The 21,768-nt window shown below is 42.6% G+C and overlaps 1 protein-coding gene across 1 annotated transcript in view; it reads left to right on the forward strand.

Moving 5' to 3' along the window:
• LOC129835559 (GRB2-associated-binding protein 1-like) overlaps positions 1 to 21,768 on the forward strand; it is a 97,101-nt gene that overhangs the window by 68,711 nt on the left and 6,622 nt on the right. The window contains exon 8 of the mRNA XM_055901245.1: positions 12,709 to 13,189. Coding sequence (XP_055757220.1) covers positions 12,709 to 13,189 — 481 coding nt within the window. The remainder of the gene's footprint in view (positions 1 to 12,708; positions 13,190 to 21,768) is intronic.

The following is a 21,768-nucleotide window of genomic DNA, read 5'->3' on the forward strand; positions in this document are numbered from 1 at the left end:
AGGATAGTATACTATATGTTACTAATATAGACCAACAAAGGGTTCATCAACTAGCTAGTTACTAGGATACTATACTATATATTACTAATATAGACCAACAAAGGGTTCATCAACTAGCTAGTTACTAGGATACTATACTATATATTACTAATATAGACCAACAAAGGGTTCATCAACTAGCTAGTTACTAGGATACTATACTATATATTACTAAAATAGACCAACAAAGGGTTCATCAACTAGCTAGTTACTAGGATACTATACTATATATTACTAATATAGACCAACAAAGGGTTCATCAACTAGCTAGTTACTAGGATACTATACTATATATTACTAATATAGACCAACAAAGGGTTCATCAACTAGCTAGTTACTAGGATACTATACTATATATTACTAATATAGACCAACAAAGGGTTCATCAACTAGCTAGTTACTAGGATACTATACTATATATTACTAATATAGACCAACAAAGGGTTCATCAACTAGCTAGTTACTAGGATACTATACTATATATTACTAATATAGACCAACAAAGGGTTCATCAACTAGCTAGTTACTAGGATACTATACTATATATTACTAATATAGACCAACAAAGGGTTCATCAACTAGCTAGTTACTAGGATACTATACTATATATTACTAATATAGACCAACAAAGGGTTCATCAACTAGCTAGTTACTAGGATACTATACTATATATTACTAATATAGACCAACAAAGGGTTCATCAACTAGCTAGTTACTAGGATACTATACTATATATTACTAATATAGACCAACAAAGGGTTCATCAACTAGCTAGTTACTAGGATACTATACTATATATTACTAATATAGACCAACAAAGGGTTCATCAACTAGCTAGTTACTAGGATAGTATACTATATATTACTAATATAGACCAACAAAGGGTTCATCAACTAGCTAGTTACTAGGATAGTATACTATATATTACTAATATAGACCAACAAAGGGTTCATCAACTAGCTAGTTACTAGGATACTATACTATATGTTACTAATATAGACCAACAAAGGGTTCATCAACTAGCTAGTTACTAGGATACTATACTATATATTACTAATATAGACCAACAAAGGGTTCATCAACTAGCTAGTTACTAGGATACTATACTATATATTACTAATATAGACCAACAAAGGGTTCATCAACTAGCTAGTTACTAGGATAGTATACTATATATTACTAATATAGACCAACAAAGGGTTCATCAACTAGCTAGTTACTAGGATACTATACTATATATTACTAATATAGACCAACAAAGGGTTCATCAACTAGCTAGTTACTAGGATACTATACTATATATTACTAATATAGACCAACAAAGGGTTCATCAACTAGCTAGTTACTAGGATACTATACTATATGTTACTAATATAGACCAACAAAGGGTTCATCAACTAGCTAGTTACTAGGATACTATACTATATATTACTAATATAGACCAACAAAGGGTTCATCAACTAGCTAGTTACTAGGATACTATACTATATGTTACTAATATAGACCAACAAAGGGTTCATCAACTAGCTAGTTACTAGGATACTATACTATATATTACTAATATAGACCAACAAAGGGTTCATCAACTAGCTAGTTACTAGGATAGTATACTATATGTTACTAATATAGACCAACAAAGGGTTCATCAACTAGCTAGTTACTAGGATACTATACTATATATTACTAATATAGACCAACAAAGGGTTCATCAACTAGCTAGTTACTAGGATACTATACTATATGTTACTAATATAGACCAACAAAGGGTTCATCAACTAGCTAGTTACTAGGATACTATACTATATGTTACTAATATAGACCAACAAAGGGTTCATCAACTAGCTAGTTACTAGGATACTATACTATATGTTACTAATATAGACCAACAAAGGGTTCATCAACTAGCTAGTTACTAGGATACTATACTATATGTTACTAATATAGACCAACAAAGGGTTCATCAACTAGCTAGTTACTAGGATACTATACTATATATTACTAATATAGACCAACAAAGGGTTCATCAACTAGCTAGTTACTAGGATACTATACTATATATTACTAATATAGACCAACAAAGGGTTCATCAACTAGCTAGTTACTAGGATACTATACTATATATTACTAATATAGACCAACAAAGGGTTCATCAACTAGCTAGTTACTAGGATACTATACTATATATTACTAATATAGACCAACAAAGGGTTCATCAACTAGCTAGTTACTAGGATACTATACTATATGTTACTAATATAGACCAACAAAGGGTTCATCAACTAGCTAGTTACTAGGATACTATACTATATATTACTAATATAGACCAACAAAGGGTTCATCAACTAGCTAGTTACTAGGATAGTATACTATATATTACTAATATAGACCAACAAAGGGTTCATCAACTAGCTAGTTACTAGGATACTATACTATATATTACTAATATAGACCAACAAAGGGTTCATCAACTAGCTAGTTACTAGGATACTATACTATATATTACTAATATAGACCAACAAAGGGTTCATCAACTAGCTAGTTACTAGGATACTATACTATATATTACTAATATAGACCAACAAAGGGTTCATCAACTAGCTAGTTACTAGGATACTATACTATATATTACTAATATAGACCAACAAAGGGTTCATCAACTAGCTAGTTACTAGGATACTATACTATATGTTACTAATATAGACCAACAAAGGGTTCATCAACTAGCTAGTTACTAGGATACTATACTATATATTACTAATATAGACCAACAAAGGGTTCATCAACTAGCTAGTTACTAGGATAGTATACTATATATTACTAATATAGACCAACAAAGGGTTCATCAACTAGCTAGTTACTAGGATACTATACTATATATTACTAATATAGACCAACAAAGGGTTCATCAACTAGCTAGTTACTAGGATACTATACTATATATTACTAATATAGACCAACAAAGGGTTCATCAACTAGCTAGTTACTAGGATACTATACTATATATTACTAATATAGACCAACAAAGGGTTCATCAACTAGCTAGTTACTAGGATACTATACTATATATTACTAATATAGACCAACAAAGGGTTCATCAACTAGCTAGTTACTAGGATACTATACTATATATTACTAATATAGACCAACAAAGGGTTCATCAACTAGCTAGTTACTAGGATACTATACTATATATTACTAATATAGACCAACAAAGGGTTCATCAACTAGCTAGTTACTAGGATACTATACTATATATTACTAATATAGACCAACAAAGGGTTCATCAACTAGCTAGTTACTAGGATACTATACTATATATTACTAATATAGACCAACAAAGGGTTCATCAACTAGCTAGTTACTAGGATAGTATACTATATATTACTAATATAGACCAACAAAGGGTTCATCAACTAGCTAGTTACTAGGATACTATACTATATATTACTAATATAGACCAACAAAGGGTTCATCAACTAGCTAGTTACTAGGATACTATAATATATATTACTAATATAGACCAACAAAGGGTTCATCAACTAGCTAGTTACTAGGATACTATACTATATATTACTAATATAGACCAACAAAGGGTTCATCAACTAGCTAGTTACTAGGATACTATACTATATATTACTAATATAGACCAACAAAGGGTTCATCAACTAGCTAGTTACTAGGATACTATACTATATATTACTAATATAGACCAACAAAGGGTTCATCAACTAGCTAGTTACTAGGATACTATACTATATATTACTAATATAGACCAACAAAGGGTTCATCAACTAGCTAGTTACTAGGAGTGGATACTAAAAGATTTGGTCAGTGCGACAATAGCAGGCTTTTGGTTGAAGCTCAGTGTTAACGAGTATCTACCCCGGGTCCGGGATCACCCCCCATCCCCCCCCCCCCCCCCCCCCCCCCCCCCCACACTGAGTAGCATAGCCTAGCATAGCGTCACAATTAAATAGTAGCATCTAAATATCATTAAATCACAAGTCCAAGACACCTAATGAAAGATACAGATCTTGTGAATAAAGCCACCATTTCAGATTTTTTAATTGTTTTACAGGGAAGACAAAATATGTAAATCTATTAGCTAACCACGTTAGCAAAAGACACCACTTTTCTAACTCCATCAGTTTCTTACTCCATCAGGTGCTATCACCAATTCGGCTAAACTAAGATATTTATAGCCCCTAACCAACAAAAAAACTCATCAGATGACAGTCTGATAACATATTTATGGTATGGGATAGGTTTTGTTAGAAAAATGTGCATATTTCAGGTAGATGTCATAGTTTACAATTGCACCCACCGCCACAAATGGACTAGAATAAATACATAGAGCAACGTGTTTACCTAACTACTAATCATCAAACATTTCGTAAAAATACACAGCATACACTAATCGAAAGACACAGATCCTGTGAATACAGACAATATTTCAGATTTTCTAAGTGTCTTACAGCGAAAACACAATAAATCGTTATATTAGCATACCACATATGCAAACGTTACCAGAGCATTGATTCTAGCCAAAGAGAGCGATAACGTAAACATCGCCAAAATATATTAATTTTTTCACTAACCTTCTCAGAATTCTTCCGATGACACTCCTGTAACATCATATTACACAATCCATATACAGTTTGTTCGAAAATGTGCATATTTAGCCACCAAAATCATGGTTAGACAATGACAAAAGTTGCCCAGCTGGTCAGACAATGTCGTGCGCCATATTAGACAGTGATCTAGTCGTATACATAAATACTCATAAACGTGACGAAAAAATATAGGGTGGACAGCGATTGATAGACAATTTAATTCTTAATACAATCGCTGATTTACATTTTTTTAATTATCCTTACTTTTCAATACAGTTTGCGCCAAGCGAAGCTACGTCTAACAAAATGGCGTCATAAGCGATTAACATTTCTCGACAGAAACACGATTTATCATAATAAATTGTTCCTACTTTGAGCTGTTCTTCCATCAGAATCTTGGGCAAAGAATCCTTTCTTGGGTCTAATCGTCTTTTGGTCGAAAGCTGTCCTCTTGCCATGTAGAAATGCCCATTGCGTTCGGCATGAACTGGAACCGTGCCCAGAGATTCACAGTGTCTCAGAAATAAATGTCCCAAAATCGCACTAAACGGATATAAATTGCTATAAAACGGTTTAAATTAACTACCTTATGATGTTTTTAACTCCTATAACGAGTAGAAACATGACCGGAGAAATATAACTGGCTACACTAATGCTTGGAAAAAGAGCAGGTCTGTGTCCACCGCGCGTCCGGCGCATCTGGAAAAGAGTTCCTACCTACACGTTTTTTTGTTTTATAGGGGCTGTGATTGCGCAATCAATACCATTCAAATCGTCATCACGTAAAGGCATCCAGGGGAAGACGTAAGCAGTGTCCGTATCCTGATAGCGTTCACAGTGGCCTTTAAACTGACTCCAGATCAGGGGCCAAAATGTGTGAAATCTGACTCCATGTCAGGGAAATTGCTGTAGAATGAGTTCTGTTCCACTCAGAGACAAAATTCCAACGCCTATAGAAACTAGAGAGTGTTTTCTATCCAATAATAGTAATAATATGCATATTGTACGAGCAAGAATTTAGTAGGAAGCCGTTTAATCTGTAATGCAATTATGCTAATGAGAAAACAGCACCCCCTGTAGTCGCAAGAAGTTAAATTAACATTTCCCTATCATCATAACTAAGCCAATATGACAACAATGTCCATGAAAATGTACTAATCACCTTGATTGGAAGTACACAACACACTCCCTGCCTTTCATCATGAGCCATCCGGCTGTTACCGAGAGCCACTTACCGGATTTTGAACAGGGTTGTTAGCATTCGGGGGGGGAAAAGTACATTTTTAGCCCCGACCTAGCTGAATATCTAGGCATCGGATAAGTAGGAATCTACAGCATTCATAAAGTGACCATTAGACTTGCCACCTTTCGGACTGAATAAGTTTATAGGGACAAAAGTGTTTGATTAAATGTATAATTTATCACTCTCACATGCCAATAAAGAAACAATACTTTTGTGTAGCATTTCTGACAATGCAAAAATAATTTTTCGGCCAAAACTCAAGAGATCCAGCAGCGGGTCAAGCAACTCTGTTTCTCGACAACAACACAGCTGCACTGGGCTGACCAATCATAAGAACTGGATGAGAACCAACCTAGGCTACTGTAGATACAAAAAAGGGTTCCAAAAGGGTTCTTCGGCTGTCCCCATTGGAGAACCCTTTTTGGATCCAGGTAAAACCCGGGTTGGTTCCAGGTAGAACCCTTTTGGGTTCCATGTAGAACCCTAGATTCTAGATGGAACCCGAAAGGGTTTTTACCTGAAACCAAAAAGGGTTCTTCAAAAGGTTCTCCTATGTGACAGCCGAAGAACCCTTTTTGGTTCTAGATTTGGTTCTAAATTTTTTCAAAGATTGTAGCTAGCTAAATGTTGGAATTCAAGCTGAGGTTAATAAAAAATGCACGAATATATTTTGATTAGCTATGTAGCTAGCACCAGTCAGCTGAAAGCTAGCTAGCTAACGAACAGGCCTAGAAAGGTAGATATCTATATTTGGTTATGAAAGGTTTTTACACAAATTACTTCAGCCATTAGCTAGCTAGCTAGGGCCAGACAACAACAGCTGACCTCGACACAGAAGCTAGCTTACTTTAGCGCTCATCCCAAATGCTGTTCCTACATTTTTCGTTCTCTCCACAAAACTAACACCAAACGTTGGGCAAATTGTCACGCTGCTACCTTACAATGCATGCAATGGGCTTTTGCATTACTAGCTAGCTAGCTACTCCATAGTCCAAGCTACGGTAAGAGCTAGCCACAGGTGTGATCAATCTACAAAGTACGCTCAAACTGTTGTGATTAGAATGCTTATTTAGAATGTCTAGTTACAATTGGCGCAACAGTCAGCGTTTGAGCTAGCCACACCTTTTTTCACAGTCACCATTTTGAACAAACACAGTCGCCATTTTGAACAAACACAGTCGCCATTTTGAACAAACACAGTCGCCATTTTGCACAAACACAGTCCCCATTTTGAACAAACACAGTCCCCATTTTGCACAAACACAGTCCCCATTTTGAACAAACACAGTCGCCATTTTGCACAAACACAGTCCCCATTTTCAACAAACACAGTCCCCATTTTGAACAAACACAGTCCCCTCTGAGCCATTCAGTGTTGTGGTTTATGTATATAGCTAGTGGGCTAAGCTGTCTTTCAAAAGGAGACAATTTACAAATGCGGAAATTCAGGAGATTTTTTTAAAATTCTGACAATGAATCTGGGTATGAAAGTCAGAAATCAGATTCTGACAGTGACAGAGAGGAGCTGGCCCCCCCCCCCCCCCCCAAAGCTTGTAGCCATTTGAGAACCCTGAATCGGAGGACCCTTTGCCCAGTCCCAGGTCCCTTTGAAGATGCTGGTGATGATGGAGGCAGACCGACAGTGGATGAGGTACGGGAGGTCTGTGGTAGCTGGAAGGCCGCCAGCCATTTCATCCCTCCTGGCCCTGCTGTTTGCTTTGATCAGTCCCAGTAGGGGATTGCAACGCCCCTTGCCGTTTCCCTCTGAGGCAGAGTGATTCAATCTGTTTCTGACAGTGGAGCTGGTGGAAGACATAGTGGAGTAGACAAATCGCTATGCGTTGGGGCTACAGGAGAAGAGAGAGCCAGGAGTGAGGGGTTAAACACGCTAAATGCTTGATAACCACAATTAGTGAAATGTATACCTTCCTGGTGACAGTCCTTCTCATGGGAAATAGTAAAGAAGAAGTCCCTAAGAGAATACTGGAGCACAGATCCTATGTTTGCAACTCCCTTCTTTGCCACCCTCTTTTCCCAAGACCGCTTCCTAGTTCTGCTGAGATGCCTGCGTTTCCTCAACAATGCTACTGCCATCTTAAGTGACCCGTTATACAAAATAAGAAATGTTCTTATCAGCCTGACATCAGCATTTGATCGGGTCTTTGTGCCGTACAAGGACCTATGCATTGATGAGTCCCTGATGTAATGGAAGGGTAGGTTGGCGTTCCGTCAATATATTCCCTCCAAAAGGCACAGGTTTTGGGGTCAAGGTCTTTGTTATTTGCGACGTGAAGACAGGATTTGACCAGGACATTATAGTTTACACTGGGTCCACCACTGACATCCAACATTATGAGGGCTTGGGGTGTCCAGGTCCACGGTGATGACCATGCTGGTTCCTCATCTCAGCAAGGGACACACTTTGTATGTGGACAATTGGTGCAAAAGTCCCACACTCTTCCAGCTTCTGCTCTCCACAGTCCAGTCGAACAGGAAGGGCATGCCGGAAGCAGGAACAGGAAGATGCAGAAGGGGGAGGTGGAGTTCAAGGAGAAAGGTCAACAGCTGGCAGTACAGTGGCATGACAAACGAGACGTCCATGTCGGCCACAGGGAAAGGTGGACAACCTGACGGGAGAGAAAAAAATCAAACCAGACTGTGTGCTTGACTATAACGTCAAAATAGGGGCAGTGGATAAGGCGGCCACGATAAACAGCTAGGAATGTGGTATAAGACGATATGTTTTCCATCTGATCAACACTGCTGCCCTCAATGGCTACATGGTTCACCGCCAACTAAATGTAACAGTATAACTTTACGGCGTCCCCTCGCCCCGACACGGGCGCGAACCAGGGACCCTCTGCACACATCAACAACGGTCGCCCACGAAGCATCGTTACCCATCGCTCCACAAAGGCCACGGCCCTTGCAGGGCAAGGGGAAACCCTACTTCAAGTCTCAGAGCAAGTGACGTAACTGATTGAAATGCTACTAGCGCGCACCCGCTAACTAGCTAGCCATTTCACATCCGTTACATAAACAGGTCAGATGATTATTGAAAAGGGCTTCTGATTGGACTGCAGTTCACATACAAATCACGTACAGTTCCATTGTGCAATTATAGTGACAATATCTCACCCACCTATCCATTGCCTCATCACTCTACCCACTGCCTCATCACCCTACCCACTGCCTCATCATCCTACCCACTGCCTCATCATCCTACCCACTGCCTCATCACCTACCCACTGCCTCACCACCTACCCACTGCTTCATCACCCTACCCACTCCCTCATCACCTTACCCACTGCCTCATCATCCTACCCACTGCCTCACCACCTACCCACTGCCTCATCATCCTACCCACTGCCTCACCATCCTACCCACTGCCTCATCACCTTACCCACTGCCTCACCATCCTACCCACTGCCTCATCACCTTACCCACTGCCTCATCATCCTACCCACTGCCTCACCATCCTACCCACTGCCTCATCACCTTATCCACTGCCTCATCATCCTACCCACTGCCTCATCACCTACCCACTGCCTCATCACCTATCCACTGCCTCATTACCTACCCACTGCCTCCTCACCATACCCACTGCCTCATCATCCTACCCACTGCCTCATCACCCTACCCACTGCCTCATTACTCTACCCACTGCCTCATCACCCTACCCACTGCCTCATCACTCTACCCACTGCCTCATCACTCTACCCACTGCCTCATCATCCTACCCACTGCCTCATCAGCCTACCCACTGCCTCATCACCCTACCCACTGCCTCATCACCCTACCCCCTGCCTCATCACCTACCCACTGCCTCATCACCCTACCCACTCCTTCATCACCCTACCCACTGCCTCATCACCCTACCCACTGCCTCATCAGCCTACCCACTGCCTCATCACCCTACCCACTCCCTCATCATCCTACCCACTGCCTCATCACCCTACCCACTGCCTCATCAGCCTACCCACTGCCTCATCAGCCTACCCACTGCCTCATCACCCTACCCACTGCCTCATCATCCTACCCACTGCCTCATCACCCTACCCACTCCCTCATCAACCTACCCACTCCCTCATCCTCTCCACTCCCTTATCATCCTCTCCACTGATCAACCACAATGAATACTTCAATAAAATAGACTTCTACTACATATCAGCCTATGTGTTTTATTGCTGTGTTTACATCCAGTAAAACTGGATGTACTGTATGTTGAGTGCATGTTCAAACATTGTGTTTGAAAAGCAAACATTTTTGTCCATTAAAACCTTTACTGCTCCAGCGTTCCGCCAGCGGAACTCCTCCCACATTCCACTGAAAAGGCAGAGCGCGAAATTCAAAATATATTTTTTAGAAATATTTAACTTTCACACATTAACAAGTCCAATACAGCAAATGAAAGGTACACATCTTGTGAATCCAGCCAACATGTCCGATTTTTTAAATGTTTTACAGCGAAAACAGCACGTATATTTATGTTAGCTCACCACCAAATACAAAAAAGGACAGACATTTTTCACAGCACAGGTAGCATGCACAAAGCCAACCTAACTAACCAAGAACCAACCAAACTAACCAAGAAACAACTTCATCAGATGACAGTCTTATAACATGTTATTCAATAAATCTATGTTTTGTTTGAAAAATTTGCATATTTGAGGTATAAATCAGTTTTACATTGCAGCTACCATCACAGCTACAGTCAAAAATAGCACCGAAGCAGCCAGAGTAATTATAGAGACCAACATGGAATACCTAAATACTCATCATAAAACATTTCTGAAAAATGCATTGTGTACAGCAAATGAAAGACAAGCATCTTGTGAATCCAGCCAATATTTCAGATTTTTTAAGTGTTTTACAGCGAAAACACAATATAGCATTATATTAGCTTACCACAATAGCCTACCACACTACCGCATTCATTCATCAAGGCACGTTAGCGATAGCAATAGGCACGTTAGCGTTAGCGAATAAACCAGCAAAAGATATTAATTTTCACTAACCTTCATAAACCTTCCTCAGATGACAGTCCTATAACATCAGGTTATACATACACTTATGTTTTGTTCGAAAATGTGCATATTTAGAGCTGAAATCAGTGGTTATCCATTATGCTAACGTAGCTTCTTTTTCCCAGAATGTGCGGATATTTCTATTAGACTCTCACCTATTCTGACCAAATAGCTATTCATAAACATTACAAAAAAATACATGTTGTATAGGAAATGATAGATGCACTAGTTCTTAATGCAATCGCAGTGTTAGAATTCTAAAAATATCTTCATTACGACATAAGGCTTATGTTATAGCGAGAGAGTGGCCAAAACCTGTGCGCAAAACTACTAGTAAACAGTTCGACAGATATATGAAATAGCATCACAAAATGGGTCCTACTTTTGGTGATCTTCCATCAGAATGTTGTACAAGGGGTCCTTTGTCCAGAACAGTCGTTGTTTGGATTTAGAACATCGTTTTTCCCTCTTGAATTAGCAAGCACACTGGCCAAGTGGCGCGAAGCTCTCCTTTCTGAACAAAGGCATGTGACAAAGGCATGTGACGCCTAACGTCCCGAATAAATTTCAAAAATCTAATAAAACTATATTGAAAAAACATACTTTACGATGATATGGTCACATGTATCAAATAAAATCAAAGCCGGAGATAGTAGTCGCCTATAACGACAGCTTTTCAAAAGGCAATCCCACTGTCCTCCTCGCGCCTTCCTGAAAACAAGAAATCGGTGACACGTCATTCCAAGAGGACGTATTAGACGTAGACCAAGATAAACACTCCATTTCTTCTCTCACTGCATCTTGACATCCAGGGGAAGGTGTATGACGTGCATGTATACTAATAGGTATCATGCCCATTTATAGGCATGACCCAGAAGAGAGCATCGATTTCAGACTTTCCACTTCCTGGTCAGGAAGTTTGTGCCAAATGAGTTCTGTTTCACTCACAGATATAATTCAAACGGTTTTAGAAACTAGAGAGTGTTTTCTATCCAATAGTAATAATAATATGCATATTGTACGAGCAAGAATTGAGTACGAGGCCGTTTAAATTGGGCACGTTTTTCCCCCAAAGTGACAACAGCGCCCTCTGTCCTCATCAGGTTAAAATAACATAAAATTGATCAGAAATATAGTGTAGACATTGTTAATGTTGTAAATGACTATTGTAGCTGGAAACAGCAGTTTTTTTATGGAATATCTACATAGGTGTACAGAGGCCCATTATCAGCAACCATCACTCCTGTGTTCCAATGGCACGTGTTAGCTAATCCAAGTTTATCATTTTAAAAGGCTAATTGATCATTAGAAAACCCTTTTGCAATCATGTTAGCACAGCTGAAAACAGTTGTTCTGATTAAAGAAGCAATAAAACTGGCCTTCTTTAGACTAGTTGAGTATCTGGAGCTTCAGCATTTGAAGGTTCAATTACAGGCTCAAAATGTCCAGAAACAAAGAACTTTCTTCTGAAACTCGTCAGTCTTTTCGTTCTGAGAAATGAAGGCTATTCCATGCGAGAAATTGCCAAGAAATTGAAGATCTGGTACAACGCTCGGGAGCCCTAGGTATTGTGGTGCTGGAAAACCTTGGTAGAGCATGTGTGGAATAGGCATTGTGGTGCTGGAAAACCTTGGTAGAGCATGGGTGGAATAGGCATTGTGGTGCTTTTTTTTTCAGCTTCAGACCAATGCCCACTTCTCACTTAAAATAGTTCCCCTTTCTCATCTGTCTCTCTTTCTCTCCCCCTTCTCCCCCCCTTCTCCCCCCCCGCCACCACCACCACCAGATGAATAAAGGCATGGTACCATTAGGTGGAATGTGTCCAGGAAAGCAAGATGTCGATGAGAACTATGTTCCCATGAACGCCACCGACACCTCCCTCGTCTCCCTACCTCCCCCCTCTTTCCCCGACCCCACCTCCCTCGTCTCCCTACCTCCCCCGTCTTTCCCCGACCCCACCTCCCTCGTCTCCCTACCTCCCCCCTCTTTCCCCGACCCCACCTCCCTCGTCTCCCTACCTCCCGCCTCCTTCCCCGACCTCACCTCCCAGGATTCTAACTATGTCACTATGACCCCATGCCTTGGAGAATTGCCTTCTCTGGGGAGACAGGTACCCCCGCCTGCACACCTGGGGTTCCGCTCCTCCCCCCACAAGCCCCACACACGCCCATCTCGCAGACACACCACCGGGGGAGGAGGGGGAGAAGGGGGAGGAGTGAGAGCCACTCAACCACCACCCATTCACCGCAACCTCAAACCCCGGAAAGGTAAGTGTTTATGTATGGAAGGGTGTCCATGCTGCTATACCATCCATGTCTGCTTACGATCATGTGTTTATGTACAGCATAGGCAGCAGCCAGTGGCTGATAGTCTGCTGTACAGGCTGTTAGTCTGCTCTGCTGTACAGGCTGTTAGTCTGCTGTACAGGCTGTTAGTCTGCTGTACAGGCTGTTAGTCTGCTCTGCTGTACAGGCTGTTAGTCTGCTGTACAGGCTGATAGTCTGCTGTACAGGCTGTTAGTCTGCTGTAGAGGCTGTTAGTCTGCTGTACAGGCTGATAGTCTGCTCTGAGGTACAGGCTGTTAGTCTGCTCTGCTGTACAGGCTGTTAGTCTGCTCTGCTGTACAGGCTGTTAGTCTGCTGTACATGCTGTTAGTCTGCTGTACAGGCTGTTAGTCTGCTGTACAGGCTGTTAGTCTGCTCTGCTGTACAGGCTGTTAGTCTGCTCTGCTGTACAGGCTGTTAGTCTGCTCTGCTGTACAGGATGATAGTCTGCTGTACAGGCTGATAGTCTGCTGTACAGGCTGTTAGTCTGCTGTACAGGCTGTTAGTCTGCTGTACAGGCTGTTAGTCTGCTGTACAGGCTGTTTGGACTTGTGTTGGTTTGGTCGTTCTCCATTTTGCTTTCAAGGTGTTTACTGCTTTGGGGTTCCTTGGTGTTTTTTGTGTGTGTGAATCAACGTTGCTTCATTGTGCTGCTTCACAGCTGTAACCAACCGTCATCTCATCTATCGGTTCTTCCTCCTGGCCTTTTTTGGTGGGAAGCCATGTGTTGCTGTCACTGTTGTCATTCAGCGGGTCTGATCATGACGGGGTGTAGTGCTCTGGGGTGATGTCATAGGGTCAAAGGTCATCTGTTCAGTGGCTTGGGCTTGGGCTTCAACGGGCTGCTGCTATGTTATGATCTGGATCTTATGTCTGATGGACACTGATGTACATTGTACATAAGGTCAAATCTATACATCTAGACATTGTTTATGTTGAACAAAATCAGGTTTCAGCCCCATCTCCCTGCACCCAAAACCCCTGGGCTTGGAGAGAACTGACTCACAGACTGTCGGAGAGTTCACACGGGCAAGGAGACGTAAGGGTATGTACTAGCCACACTACAGGGCAATTTAGTGACGTAGCAGTGACATAAGGAAATGTCAGTTAATATGCAATGGTGTTGTTGTACAGTGTTTGTGGGGACTCGTGTGTGTGTGTGTGTGTGTGTGTGTGTGTGTGTGTGTGTGTGTGTGTGTGTGTGTGTGTGTGTGTGTGTGTGTGTATAGTTCCCAGGTGAAGAAACGTATTGCTAGTCACTGTTGAATCATGACTCTGGTTTATTCTGAGGCTGTGTTCTGTCATCCATCATAATAGTATGTATTGACTGCCTCTCATTGGTCCTGCCTACACTGCACTCCTTCTACCCTTCCTCCTCCCTCCTCTCTCACTTTCCTTCTCTCCCTCTCTTCCTCTCCCTCTCTTCCTCTCCTTCCCTCTCTTCCTCCCTCCCTCCCCTCCATCTCACCGTCTCTCCCTCTCCTTCCCTCTCTCCCTCTCTTCCTCTCCCCCTCTATCCCCTCCTCCATCTCTCCCTCTCCTTCCCTCCCTCCCTCTCTTCCTCTCCCCCTCTATCCCCTCCTCCATCTCTCCCTCTCCTTCCCTCCCTCCCTCTCTTCCTCCCCCCCTCTATCCCCTCCTCCATCTCTCCCTCTCCTTCCCTCTCTCCCTCTCTTCCTCCCCCCCTCTATCCCCTCCTCCATCTCTCCCTCTCCTTCCCTCCCTCCCTCTCTTCCTCCCCCCCTCTATCCCCTCCTCATCTCACCGTCTCTCCCTCTCCTTCCCTCTCTCCCTCTCTTCCTCCCCCCCTCTATCCCCTCCTCCGTCTCTCCCTCTCCTTCCCTCCAACCCTCTCTTCCTCCCCCCCTCTATCCCCTCCTCCATCTCTCCCTCTCCTTCCCTCCCTCCCTCTCTTCCTCCCCCCCTCTATCCCCTCCTCCATCTCTCCCTCTCCTTCCCTCCCTCCCTCTCTTCCTCTCCCCCTCTATCCCCTCCTCCATCTCTCCCTCTCCTTCCCTCCCTCCCTCTCTTCCTCCCCCCCTCTATCCCCTCCTCCATCTCTCCCTCTCCTTCCCTCTCTCCCTCTCTTCCTCCCCCCCTCTATCCCCTCCTCCATCTCTCCCTCTCCTTCCCTCCCTCCCTCTCTTCCTCCCCCCCTCTATCCCCTCCTCATCTCACCGTCTCTCCCTCTCCTTCCCTCCAACCCTCTCTTCCTCCCCCCCTCTATCCCCTCCTCCGTCTCTCCCTCTCCTTCCCTCCAACCCTCTCTTCCTCCCCCCCTCTATCCCCTCCTCCATCTCTCCCTCTCCTTCCCTCTCTCCCTACCTCTTCCTCTCTTCTTCCCTCTCCTTTCCTCCCACTACCACTTCACTCTCTGTTACTCCCAATCCTAGTATGATTTAGTGACTGGGTCTCCCTGGTCCATACTAGTGTTAAATAATGTAGCTAATGTAATGTTTCCCTGGTCCACACTAGTGTTAAATAATGTAGCTAATGTAATGTTTCCCTGGTCCACACTAGTGTTAAATAATGTAGCTAATGTAATGTTTCCCTGGTCCACACTAGTGTTAAATAATGTAGCTAATGTAATGTTTCCCTGGTCCATACTAGTGTTAAATAATGTAGCTAATGTAATGTTTCCCTGGTCCATACTAGTGTTAAATAATGTAGCTAATGTAATGTTTCCCTGGTCCATACTAGTGTTAAATAATGTAGCTAATGTAATGTCCCTGAGTTAGCTAGCAGGACTAATGTCCCTGAGTTAGCTAGCAGGACTAATGTTCCTGAGTTAGCTAGCAGGACTAATGTTCCTGAGTCAGCTAGCAGGACTAATGTTCCTGAGATAGCTAGCAGGACTAATGTTCCTGAGTTAGCTAGCAGGACTAATGTTCCTGAGTTAGCTAGCAGGACTAATGTCCCTGAGTTAGGTAGCAGAACTAATGTTCCTGAGTTACCTAGCAGGACTAATGTCCCTGAGTTAGCTAGCAGGACTAATGTCCCTGAGTTAGGTAGCAGAACTAATGTTCCTGAGTTACCTAGCAGGACTAATGTCCCTGAGTTAGCTAGCAGGACTAATGTCCCTGAGTTAGCTAGCAAAACTAATGTTCCTGAGTTAGCTAGCAAAACTAATGTTCCTGAGTTAGCTAGCAGGACTAATGTTCCTGCTAGCTAGCAGGACTAATTTTCCTGAGTTAGCTAGCAGAACTAATGCTCCTGAGTTAGCTAGCAGGACTAATGCCCCTGAGTTAGCTAGCAGGACTAATGTTCCTGAGTTAGCTAGCAGGACTAATGTTCCTGAGTTAGCTAGCAGGACTAATGTTCCTGAGTTAGCTAGCAGGACTAATGTTCCTGAGATAGCTAGCAGGACTAATGTTCCTGAGTTAGCTAGCAGGACTAATGTTCCTGAGTTAGCTAGCAGGACTAATGTTCCTTAGTTAGCTAGCAGGACTAATGTTCCTTAGTTAGCTAGCAGGACTAATGTTTCTGAGTTAGCTAGCAGGACTAATGTCCCTGAGTTAGCTAGCAGGACTAATGTTCCAGAGTTAGCTAGCAGGACTAATGTCCCTGAGTCAGCTAGCAGGACTAATGTCCCTGAGTTAGCTAGCAGGACTAATGTTCCTGAGATAGCTAGCAGGACTACACTGGGGATAATATTCCTTTATGGGCCAAACACACACACAAACATGGTCGCTCACACACACTCGCACACAAACACACACTTGTGATCCTCTGCTCTCTATTCCATGTGAATGTAATATTGATGTGTTCTGTAGTGTAGTAGAGGTTTATGCTCCTCTGTCTACTGCTCTACTGTACTGCTCTACTGTACTGCTCTACTGTACTGCTCTACTGTACTGTTCTACTGTACTGCTCTACTGTACTGCTCTACTGTACTGCTCTACTGTACTGCTCTACTGTACTGCTCTACTGTACTGCTCCTACTCTCTGTGAAAGCTCTCTGCGACTACTCTCTGTGACAACTCTCTGTGACAACTCTCTGTGACAACTCTCTGTGACTACTCTCTGTGACTACTCTCTGTGACTACTCTCTGTGACTACTCTCTGTGACAACTCTCTGCGACAACTCTCTGCGACTACTCTCTGCGACTACTCTCTGTGACTACTCTCTGTGACTACTCTCTGTGACTACTCTCTGTGAAAGCTCTCTGTGACTACTCTATGTGACTACTCTCTGTGACTACTCTCTGTGACTACTCACTGGGACTACTCTCTGTGACAACTCTCTGTGACTACTCTCTGTGACTACTCTCTGTGACTACTCTCTGTGACTACTCTCTGTGACTACTCTCTGTGAAAGCTCTCTGTGACTACTCTCTGTGACTACTCTCTGTGACTACTCTCTGTGACTACTCTCTGTGAAAGCTCTCTGTGACTACTCTCTGTGACTACTCTCTGTGACAACTCATTGGGACTACTCTCTGTGACAACTCACTGGGACTACTCTCTGTGACAACTCACTGGGACTACTCTCTGTGACAACTCTCTGTGACAACTCTCTGTGACTACTCTCTGTGACTACTCTCTGTGACTACTCTATGTGACTACTCTCTGTGACTACTCTCTGTGAAAACTCTCTGTGACTACTATCACATGAAATCCAATGTTATTGGTCACATACACATGGTTAGCAGAGGTTATTGGTCACATACACATGGTTAGCAGATGTTATTGGTCACATACACATGGTTAGCAGATGTTATTGGTCACATACACATGGTTATCAGATGTTATTGGTCACATACACATGGTTAGCAGATGTTATTGTGAGTGTAGTGAAATGCTTCTAGATCTGACAGTGTATCAGTATCTAACAGGTAATATCTAACATTTCCACAACAAAACCTAATACACACAATCTAGTAAAGGAACGGGATGAGAATATATAAGTATAAAATATATGGATGAGCAGTGACAGAGCGGCTCAGATGCAATAGATAGTAAAGAATAGATAGTGAAGGATACATTATATACATGAGATGTGTATTGTGAGATATGTAAACATTCTTAAAGTGACATTATTAACCTCTACAGAGTACCTAACCCGGATCCGGGAGCACCCCCCACACCCCCACACTGATTAGCATCGCTAGCATAGCGTCACAATTAAATAGTAGCATCTAAATATCATTAAATCACAAGTCCAAGACACCCAATGAAAGACACAGATCTTGTAAATAAAACCACCATTTCAGATTTTTTAAATGTTTTACAGGGAAGACACAATATGTAAATCTATTAGCTAAACACGTTAGCAAAAGACACCATTTTCTTACTCCAACAGTTTCTTACTCCATCAGGTGCTATCACCAATTCGGCTAAACTAAGATATTGATAGCCACTAACCAACAAACAAATTCATAAGATGACAGTCTGATAACATATTTATGGTATAGCATAGTTTTTTTTTTTTAAATGTGCATTTTTCAGGTATAAATCACAGTTCTACATTGCAGCTGCAATCTGATATAGTGCTGATGCAGCTAGAACAATTACAGAGACCAACGTTATATAACTAATTACTTGTCTTAAAACATTTCAGAAAAAAATACACAGCGTACAGACATTGAAAGCCCAACATCTGGTGAATCCAAACAATATTTCAGATTTTTTAAATGTTTTATAGCGAAAACAAAATGTAGCGCTAAATTAGCATAACCAGGCCAGCCAGAACCAGCTGGACGCGCCCGACCAGTTCACATGCACGACAGATATATGAAATAACATCGTAAATTGGGTCTTACTATTGCTGATCTTTCATCAGAATGTTGATCAAGGTGTCCTTAGTCCTGATGAGTCGTTCAATCCATTCACAATGGCAACTTCCCCTCTTCATTTAGCCTGGGTACTGGTCGACTGGCACGGTCCCTGTCCAAAGTTAAAAAACTCACAGAACGGAACACGGCAAAACTCCCGAAAAAATTCTAATAATCTGATTAAACTATATTGAAAAAACATACATTACGGTGATATGGTCACATGTATCAAACAAACTTCGAGACGGAGATAGTTTTCATCCGTAACGTCAGCATAACAAAAGACAATGGCACCTCTAAAACGCGCGTCTCAGAAAACCGGAAGTTGTCGGTCACGCTAAAGAAATAGGTCTTATTTCACGTCAGTACAAGATAAACAAAAAATTTCTCCTCTGACAACTTCCTGACACCCAGAGGAAGAAGAATGAAGTGTGTTTCGGGTCATAGGTGGCATGACCATATATAGGCAGAGCGTTGAAGCGAGCATACACATCTTGCAATCTTCTTCTGGCTCAGGGAAAGTGCTGTGAAATGACCTGTGTTTCACTCAGAGACAAAATTGGAACGGTTTTAGAAACCATAGCTTGTTTTCTATCCAATGGTATATGGTTATATGCATATAGTAACAGCAATAATTGAATAAGAGGCAGTTTAATCTGTAGAGGCAATTATGCTAATGCGAAACAGCACCCCCTGTATTCTCAAGAAGTTTTAAAGGGACGAGTGTTCCGTTTATTAAAGCGACCAATGATATCAAGTCTGTAGGTAGGCAGCCGCCTCCCTGTGCTAGTGGAGTTGGGGGCGTGCTCGGTCACGCAGTCGTGGGTGAACAGGGAGTACAGGAGAGGGCTGAGAACGCACCCTTGTGGGGCCCCAGTGTTGAGGATCAGCGGGGTGGAGATGCTGTGTCCTACCTTCACCACCTGGAGGCGGCCCGTCAGGAAGTCCAGGACCCAGTTGTACAGGGCAGGGTTGAGACCCAGGGCCTCCAGCTTGATGATGAACTTGGAGGGTACTATGGTGTTGAATGCTGAGCTGTAGTCAATGAACATCATTCTTACATAGGTATTTCTCTTGTCCAGATGGGTTAGGGCAGTGTGCAGTGTGATGGCGATTGCATCGTCTGTGGACCTATTGGGGCGGTATGCAAATTGAAGTGGGTCTAGGGTGTCAGGTAGGGTGGAGGTGATATGGTCCTTTACTAGTCTCTCAAAGCACTTCATGATGACGGAAGTGAGTGCTACGGGGAGGTAGTCATTTAGTTCAGTTACCTTAGCTTTCTTGTGAACAGGAACAATGGTGGCCCTCTTGAAGCATGTGGGGACAACAGACTGGGATAGGGATTGATTGAATATGTCTGTAAACACACCAGCCAGCTGGTCTGCGTATGCTCCGAGGACGCGGCTAGGGATGCTGTCTGATCCGGCAGCCTTGCGAGGGTTAACACGTTTAAATGCTTTACTCACGTTGGCCGCGGTGAAGGAGAGTCCGCAGGTTTTGGTAGCGGGCCGTGTCGGTGGCACTGTATTATCCTCAAAGCGAGCAAAGAAGTTGTTTAATTTGTCTGGAAGCAAGACGTCGATGTCCGCGACGGGGCTGGTTTTTCTTTTTGTAATCCGTAATTGTCTGTAGACCCTGCCACATACGTCTCGTGTTTAAGCCGTTGAATTGCGACTCTTCTTTGTCTCTGTACTGAATGTCTTGCAGAGGGAATAACTACGCTGTTTCCAGTCACCTTGCCTTGATTAAATGCAGTGGTACTTGCTTTCAGTTTTGCACGAATGCTGTCATCAATCCACGGTTTCTGGTTGGGGAAGGTTTTAATAGTAACACAGTGGGTACAACATCTCCTAATCACTTCCTTATAAACTCGCTCACTGAGTCAACGTATACGTCAATGTTATTGTCCGAGGCAACCACGTGATCGAAGCAATCTTGAAGCGTGGAATCCGATTGGTCAGACCAGCGTTGGATAGACCTAAACACAGGCGTTCCCTGTTTTAGTTTCTGCCTATAGGAGGGGAGCAACAAGATGGAGTCATGGTCAGACTTTGCCAAAAGGAAGGCGGGGGAGGGCCTTGTATGCATCGCGGAAGTTAGAGTAGCAATGGCTCGTGTACTCGCTCGTGTACTGCAATCGATATGCTGATAGAATTTAGTTTAGCCTTGTTCTCAGATTAGCTTTGTTAGAATCCCCAGCTACAATAAATGCAGCCTCGGGATATATGGTTTCCAGTTTGCATGAAGTCCAGTGAAGTTCCTACTATTTACTATCTGCTACTACTGTCTGTTAGTACTATATGTTACTATCCGTACATCTGACTCTATACTCCCCCTTCCTCTCTCCTCTTTACTTCACTCCCACTTACCCGTGTTTCTCCTTGTACTCCAACTCTCATCTCTATCTCTCCATCTATCTCTCTATCCATCTCTCCATCTATCTCTCCATCTATCTCTCCATCTATCTCTCTATCCATCCATCTATCTCTCCATCTCTCCATCCATCTCTCCATCCATCCCTCCATCTATCTCTCCATCAATCTCTCCATCTATCTCTCCATCTATCTCTCCATCTCTCTCTCCATCCATCTCTCCATCCATCTCTCTCTCCATCTCTCTCTCCATCTCTCCATCTATCTCTCTATCCATCTCTCTCTCCATCTATCTCTCTATCCATCTCTCTATCCATCTCTCTATCCATCTCTCTATCCATCTCTCTATCCATCTCTCCATCCATCTCTCTATCCA

This window comes from Salvelinus fontinalis, chromosome 36, assembly GCF_029448725.1.
Source record: "Salvelinus fontinalis isolate EN_2023a chromosome 36, ASM2944872v1, whole genome shotgun sequence".
Classification (NCBI taxonomy): domain Eukaryota; kingdom Metazoa; phylum Chordata; class Actinopteri; order Salmoniformes; family Salmonidae; genus Salvelinus; species Salvelinus fontinalis.